The sequence below is a fragment of the Nicrophorus vespilloides genome, unplaced genomic scaffold, assembly GCF_001412225.1.
Source record: "Nicrophorus vespilloides isolate i.1.1-1 unplaced genomic scaffold, Nicve_v1.0, whole genome shotgun sequence".
NCBI lineage: Eukaryota > Metazoa > Arthropoda > Insecta > Coleoptera > Silphidae > Nicrophorus > Nicrophorus vespilloides.
The window spans coordinates 47,278-54,956 of NW_017099447.1; the positions used below are offsets into that span (position 1 = coordinate 47,278).

Consider the following 7,679-nt stretch of genomic DNA (forward strand, 5'->3'; position numbering starts at 1 on the left):
AATAACAAAAATTTAAGTAACTTTTAAGTAAAATTTCAAATTTTTTATCAACTCAGTTACGGCAACGCTGCACGTAACTAACTAGTTACGCTAACTAGTTATAGTTGGTATGCTTGGTACCTTGTTGACATCTCTTCTGGATCATAACCTAACTTCTGTCATCATTGACGATAGTCGCACGTGTTTCTGTTTATTCCCTCTCATTCGGTGTGAAGTGAACAAGGAAACATGTCGATTCCAGATAAAGTGTTGATGAGAAAAATAAAGAAGAGGGAGAAGAATAAGTTGAAGCTGGTGCAGAAGAAAGAGGCCGAAAAAGTCGAGAAAGGTAAGTGGTTTTTTTGGAAAATGTAGCCTTTTTCAAATAGTAAAAGTTTTGTTCTCATTGTTTTAGAAGCTGCAGCCACTGCCTCACCAGAGCCTGAAGAGATTAAATTATTGACGAAGGAAGATTTGAAGAATGGCAAAAGGTTGAACGAGGATGAAGCTGGACCAAAGAAAAGTAAATAATTTTCACATACAGCAGAATACGGTTAACTGATTAAGTTTAATTTTCAGAAAGGAAAAAAACGAAAAAGAAAGCAGATTTAGATTTAGAAAAGAATAGTGATGATGCAGAGATTGCTGTAGAAGAAGAAAATGAGGATGTTGTATCTACAGAGAAACCAGAGCAATGTAAGTTAATAATATTACTTTTATAATAAGTGCAATTGATTGTTGGATGATGAATTAAAGGCGAATATGAATTTGGATTCATTGTCTCCTTGGTGTTTACACACTTTGAGTTGAGACATTAAGTCATTTGTTGAAATTACACAAATGCTGATTTCATATTGAATATAATTGTTCATTATTCTGAAAATGGGACGGTTATTAAATTGTGTGTTTTCTTTTAATTTTTGGCAGTGCCTGGTTCCTCAATTGGTTTGGAAATATTGAGCAACAATTTGTTTACATCTCTAAAGGATAAGGTGTGCGAGAATACGTTGAGAGGTATCGCGGATATGGGTTTCACTGCGATGACTGAGATCCAGTCACGTTCGATTCCCCCGTTGCTGGAGGGCAGAGATCTCGTGGGTGCTGCTAAAACCGGATCCGGTAAAACGTTGGCTTTCCTCATACCTGTCATAGAGTTGGTCTACAAAATTAAATTCGCGCCTCGCAACGGAACTGGCGTTATCATCATCTCTCCGACCAGAGAGTTATCCATGCAAACGTTTGGAGTACTTAAGGAGCTGATGAAATACCACGTGCACACATACGGTTTGATTATGGGTGGCGCAAATAGGCAGGCCGAAGCAGAGAAGCTGAACAAGGGTATTAACATCTTGGTGTCGACCCCGGGACGTTTGTTGGATCATCTGCAAAATACTCCGGATTTCCTGTACAAGAATCTGCAGTGCTTGGTAATTGATGAGGCTGACAGAATTTTAAACATTGGTTTCGAAGAGGAGATGAAGCAAATCATAAACTTGCTGCCGAAGAGGAGACAGACGATGCTGTTCAGTGCCACGCAAAGCGAGAAAACTGAAATGCTGACATCGCTCGCGCTCAAGAAGGAGCCGGTTTACGTGGGCGTCGACGATAACAAGGAAATGGCTACAGTTTCCGGTCTCGAGCAGGGCTACATCGTGTGTCCTGTGGACAAACGGCTGCTGGTACTCTTCACTTTCCTGAAGAAGAACCGCAGGAAGAAGGTGATGGTGTTCTTCAGTTCCTGCATGTCCGTCAAGTTCCATCACGAGCTGTTCAATTACATCGATCTGCCGGTGATGTCCATCCACGGCAGGCAGAAGCAGATGAAACGTACGACGACGTTCTTCCAGTTCTGCAACGCCGAAAGCGGCATCCTGCTCTGCACGGACGTGGCGGCCAGAGGTTTGGATATCCCGGCCGTCAACTGGATCGTGCAGTACGATCCTCCAGATGATCCGAAGGAGTACATCCACAGGGTGGGAAGAACGGCGCGCGGAGAAGGCAGCAGCGGTCACGCCTTGCTGATCCTCAGTCCACCGGAGCTGGGATTCCTCAAGTACCTGAAGCAGGCGAAGGTGCCGCTGAACGAATTCGAGTTCTCCTGGTCGAAGATCGCCGATATTCAATTGCAGCTGGAGAAGCTGATCGGACAGAACTACTTCCTCAACATGTCTGCGAAGGAGGCGTTCAAGGCTTACGTCCGTGCGTACGATTCCCATTCTCTGAAGACCATCTTTGACATCAGCACTCTGGACTTTGCCAAGTTGGCAGTGTCTTTCGGTTTCAAGACACCTCCGGCAGTCGATTTGAGTGAGTACACGAACATATTATATTTAGCTAACGTTACTAAATCATTTATTTGCTGTTTGTTTTAGAAGTGAATGCGAAGAAATCAGAGAACGCCACGAAGAGGGCGGGATTCGGACAGTACAGGAACGACAAGAGCACGGACTCGAAGAAACGTAACATTTTCAGACAACCCCAAAGGAAGAGGGGCGAACGGAGCGGAGGCGACGGAAGGCAATTCTCGCGATGATTACATATAACAATTACAAACAACTTTTGTACCCGTGCCCCTTCCAATATTATTTTTTTTCTTTTTAGAGTTATTTAAATGAATAAATAAATACATTTATAAGGTTGAGAGTACGTTTACAATTTGCCTGGTTCTGCGAATATCGTCGATGCGAATGCGTGCACGGCCATTCGCGACGGAAGACATTGGCCGAAACTCTCTAAGAGCATCGGCTGCGTGGTAACCGTCTGCTTGAAGTCGCTGTACGAGATCTTCCCGTCCCGATCCAAATCCATCTTCTTCGTGATGATCTCGATCATATCCTTGACCGATTCCTCCGCGTCGTCGTCGCTGCCCGAACTGATGAGCGATTTCTTCAGCAGATGAAACATGCTGTCCCTACCCAACATCCCGTCTCCCATCAAGTTGTAAACGGCGAAGCAGTGGTCGATCTTCTCGTCTAAAGTACCCTTGATGAACAGCGACATCGCCGACGTCCACGTCTCCATCGAGATCATAGTCGGATGGACGGTGCCGGCGGTCTCGAGGGCCGTGAATATTCGGTCCATCAGCGCGTCGTCGGTCATATCGAAGCCGTTGTGCAGGACGTCGAGGAACTGATTCTTGGTGATGCCTGGAAGCTTCATGTCACCGTCCTTGCGGATCTTGTGGAAAATCAGGATCAAACTTTCGATTTCCATTTGATTAAAGTGATGCTTCTTCGTCAGATCCTTGATCAGGCGATAGTACTTCTTTTTGATGCGGGTCTCCTCCATGGGATCCATGGACAAATCCAGCGTCATACCGTACGACATCTTGAGCTCTCCTTATTTCAACGCCGATTCACTATTCAATTTTATTTAAACTTAAAATTAATTTTATTTAACTCTCATATAGTTTTGCTCTCTATATGCGTCAGTAATTACGATGAGTTGACAATCATTTTTGGCAGCATTTTATATAAAAAACATGTTTACACTTTTTTCAAATTCAAAGTCAATAAACCCGAGCATCGCGTCCAAACTTTCTGAATTTAACATGCAAGAAAAAGCTTATTCTTTTACTCGCTTATTGAAAATTGAACTCGAGTTAAGTTTTAGATATTTAACTGTTAGATTAGAAATGAATAGTTGGCTTAATAATCGTAAAAGGGAATAGACGTGGATTGGAATGAACATGTGGAAACGATTATAGAGAATTGGATCGGAATTTCGAGAACTGCTATTAAAAGCAGTGAATCAGATCCTCCGCTAAAATATACTCATGGTTTGTTAACCTCAAAGCTCTATAGCGCTCTCTAACGTTTCATTGTGAGCAAGTCGTCCTTATGTTGAAAACCATCGAATAAGAGAGCAGTGTTGTTTGGACGACCGCACGAGAATCTTCGAAACGATCTATTGTTGTTTACCAGCAGAATCAGAACATTTCGAAGAAGAGGAAACAGGAGCACCCTTCGTGCAAAGCCAACCCGATCAATAATATAGCGTGAGGTGAGGTGCGAGGTCATCGCCTGTTCCGTGCTTTCCTTGAATTAATTCGTTTTAGATAAGTCGAAGTAATTCGTCTAATATCTCTCCCATTCCACACATATTTGTGTTGCGTTCAGCACGATTCGGTTATTCAAAGGTTCGTATATTAGGAGGACGACGAGCCATATTTCTTCTACGTTTCTCGTTTTTTTGCAGTTCTATCGGCGATGATAGGGTCACGTCCGATAGTCATGTGCGGTCCATCCGGGTCCGGCAAGAGCACCCTGTTGACCCGCCTGATGACCGACCATCCCGAAAAGTTCGGATTCTGCATAAGCCACACCACCAGGAAGCCACGCGTCGGCGAAGAGAACGGCGTCCATTACCATTTCATCGAGAAGTCGGCGATGGTCGACGCCATCAAGAACGGTGAGTTCATCGAGAACGCGACGTTCGGCGGGAATCTGTACGGTACCAGCAAGGCGGCCATCGAGACCGTCTTCAAGAACGGCAAGGTCTGCATCCTGGACATCGAGATGCAGGGCGTCAAGCAGGTGAAGCAGTCCGACCTCAAACCGCACTACATTTTCATCAATCCACCCTCGATAGAAGTGCTGAAGGAGCGTCTGCTCGCTAGAAACACCGAAACTGAAGAGAGTCTCAAACTGAGACTGAGCCATGCTGAAGAAGAAATCGAATACGGTGAGTAAATTACAATTGAAGACAACTGACATCATCATCAATAAAAAAATATATTTGCAGGTATTGTACCAGGTAATTTTGATATTATCATAGTAAACGATGACCTGGACAGTGCGTACGCAAGGCTGAATGCCTTCATCAATGAGAAAGTCCTCGAAGGCAGTTCAAGGTATTGAGGAAAAGTGAGGCAAGCAACGATAATTTTGTCAATAGAGCAAGTACAAACCATTAGAATATATTGTTAGCAACATTCCCCTTTTACATAAGATATTAAAAATAGTGCAATGTCCATGTAGTAGTAGTTGCTTACTGAATGTATTGGCACGTATTGATATTTATGCTAATTGCAAACTGGATATTTCATTGTTCGAGGTGCCAAAATATTGTTGTTCACACTTCATATATTATTTCTATGCAGATCCATATATTACATTTGTATTTATTAATAAATATATTTTAAATGACTTCGACAATCTCCCATTATAAAAAAAAACCTTTATCCAATCAAACTGATTTATATAATTTGCAAATGTCATTTATGTATTCTTACATATGCAATATAAAACACTATATTAGCAGCTTATATAAGCTCAAATATAGCAATGAAATAATCAATAATAGAATTTGAAATTCAAATTACGTTACGAAATTATAACAATAGATGATGCTACTATTTGAAAACCAGCGCCAAAACTGGGTGAACTATACGCTTTAACATGAAACCCTTAGATGGCACACAAATCATATTTAATTCGAGTTGTAAACCCACATACCAAGTTTACTACTTTTAGCGCTGTTTAAAACACTACTTATTAATTTGATTATAATTAACCAAAACATAATTTAAAATGATCATTTTTTTGTTGCTTTCGCCTGCTGCTTCCGTCTAGAAAGAGCCTCTACCATTTAGATGAGTCTTGGTTTCAGAATTTTCAGTATAGATTTTGGGTAATGTGAATAGAAGAAGCAAGGCGTAATCCAAACTTTAAAGTATGAATGCTTTGAGTAAGGTCTACATCGTGATAGAATCGCAGTCCCAATAATTTCCTTTCAAGATATTGAGTTAATGAGGAAACAGGACTGTGATTTGAGACTTTAGGAGAACTTGTCACTATCAAAAACTTAAATTCATCTACAATCTGATTGCGTTAATTGCGGCTTAATGCTTTCGTTTTAGCCGGAATAATTAGAAAATTAACAATTTATTAATAATTTATTGCTTTTTTTTGTCACATTGGCGCTATTGTGTTTCTCAATTGATTCACAAGAGGGAGTTTTAATGTTATTAACAATTTAAACAATTTAAACAGTTGGCATCACCTACTGCGTCTGCGTCGCTTCGCGGAATTTTACTCTCAGTCGGAGTTCGTTCTTCAATTCGTCGGCAGAGTCAGTGAGCAATTCGGTTTTAAAAGTTCAAAATTGTTGTGCAACTGGTTTAAATCCGATGTTTTGAGAAAACCATCGTCGGAGATCACAACCCTATTAGATTTAGCGGCAATTAAAGGTTAGTGATGAATCTAATTAAAATAATAAAAAAATATATCGAATTGCATTGAAAGTCTCCCAATTTCTTCGCTAATCGATTGCGCAGATTGTGTTAAAATGTGCATTTACCATTATAACTCGTAATTGAGAAATTCGCGTTAATTAATTAGAAATTTGGACGCTAACAAAATGGCGAACCGACGCTTTCCCTCCGCTACTTTTTTTTTTGTTTATTTTTTGATACCAACGCATTTTTATTGCAATAAAAAAAATTGCGTACCAGCTACAACCAGTTACCGGTTGGTACGATTGTGGCGTCACTTTGTCGCAGTTGTGCGCGTCCCTTTCTTAAGTCAACATAATTCCAATTAGATTCGAGCCTTAATTAATGAAAATTCGGGGCTTTCTTGTTACGTGGAAATAGTCGCAGTTCCGAACCGTAACCAGCGACGACGATGCTGATCAATGGTGAGCAATTCAAAACTTTACAGCTTCAATAGTTTTTATTATTTATTTGCTATTTATATGGATGCAAGGTATTGAAAATACCAGGTCATTCTATGCGTTAATCACGTTCGCAGTGATTCGCATGGAATGGCAAGACCGCCTGTGCTAAAACCTTCTCGAGGTGCATCCGTTAAGGTCGTTGCTCGTATCCGTAATATGCGAGCAATCACCAACAGATCACAGCGGATCTAGGGGTTCGCGTTTTCCCCGAAATTTCATTCTTTTTGTCTCGCGACAGATGTCCTTAAGAAAAGTCTTGGTCATTAGCCGATTCTTAGTCTTACATTCTGATTTACAGTGTTTGTTCGTTATTTTGAAAACAAATTTAAGGCTTCGGCTCTTGTTTTTCAACCGTGAGTTCTATACATTTATTTACATTAGAATCACGGAGTGTTAGATTTGCGGGAGTTTTGTGCGTATTTTTTTGTTAAATTATCGTGAGTATTCGTGAGTGCCAACCAAAAACGAGGGTTGAGATGGAGATGTGCAGAGATGCAGATGAAGACATCAAGTAGTAAGTGATTTTATACCACACGAGATTCACAACAAGCAGCCCTCCCACCTCAATCTAAAAATATTTTTCATAATTTTAATTACTTTTGCTTCTTTTTCATAAATTCTTTTCAGGTTTTTGATAATTTCAATTATTACTACGCCAATCTTAACTCCTTTCCATAAATTCTTTTTCATATTTTTAAATTAATGCGGCAATTGAAAATTATTAATTAGTTTTGCATTCTCTTTGTAAATTCTTTTCAGGTTTTTATATTTTTAAATTAATGCGCCTATTCAAAATTATTAATTAATTGATTCCCTTTGTTCTTGTCCGTATTTCCGTTTTATTTCTATGTTTTAGTTTAGGTTGCATTAAATTGCTATTGATTTGGAGAAGATCTCAATTTCATTTCAATTTCATCAATTGATTACATTTGAATCAATTTATTTAATTAATTTGAATGCGATTATGTTTTCCCTTTTTCGTAATGATAATAATTTTGTTAATTTGATTTTGGTTCTACATA

The 7,679-nt window shown here is 39.9% G+C and overlaps 3 protein-coding genes across 4 annotated transcripts; 2 read left to right on the forward strand and 1 right to left on the reverse strand.

Moving 5' to 3' along the window:
• Nucleotides 1-129: 129 nt before the first annotated feature.
• On the forward strand, nucleotides 130-2,590 carry LOC108564534 (probable ATP-dependent RNA helicase pitchoune). Its single transcript, XM_017923607.1, has 5 exons — nucleotides 130-328; nucleotides 395-502; nucleotides 559-675; nucleotides 907-2,286; nucleotides 2,352-2,590. Exons 1-5 carry the CDS (start codon nucleotides 229-231, stop codon nucleotides 2,510-2,512), a joined length of 1,866 nt encoding a protein of 621 aa, XP_017779096.1. The 5' UTR covers nucleotides 130-228; the 3' UTR covers nucleotides 2,513-2,590.
• Nucleotides 2,591-2,608: 18 nt separating this feature from the next.
• LOC108564535 (EF-hand calcium-binding domain-containing protein 1-like) lies at nucleotides 2,609-3,400 on the reverse strand. Its single transcript, XM_017923608.1, has one exon. It carries the CDS (start codon nucleotides 3,304-3,306, stop codon nucleotides 2,629-2,631), a length of 678 nt encoding a protein of 225 aa, XP_017779097.1. The 5' UTR covers nucleotides 3,307-3,400; the 3' UTR covers nucleotides 2,609-2,628.
• Nucleotides 3,401-3,684: 284 nt separating this feature from the next.
• LOC108564536 (guanylate kinase) lies at nucleotides 3,685-5,080 on the forward strand. Of its 2 annotated transcripts, none has more exons than XM_017923610.1 (4): nucleotides 3,685-3,986; nucleotides 4,037-4,117; nucleotides 4,177-4,662; nucleotides 4,723-5,080. In XM_017923610.1, exons 3-4 carry the CDS (start codon nucleotides 4,188-4,190, stop codon nucleotides 4,836-4,838), a joined length of 591 nt encoding a protein of 196 aa, XP_017779099.1. In that variant the 5' UTR covers nucleotides 3,685-3,986; nucleotides 4,037-4,117; nucleotides 4,177-4,187; the 3' UTR covers nucleotides 4,839-5,080. The 2 variants fall into 2 exon arrangements, with proteins under 2 accessions (XP_017779099.1, XP_017779098.1); XM_017923609.1 differs by having other exon boundaries at nucleotides 3,686-3,981.
• The last annotated feature ends 2,599 nt before the right edge of the window (nucleotides 5,081-7,679 follow it).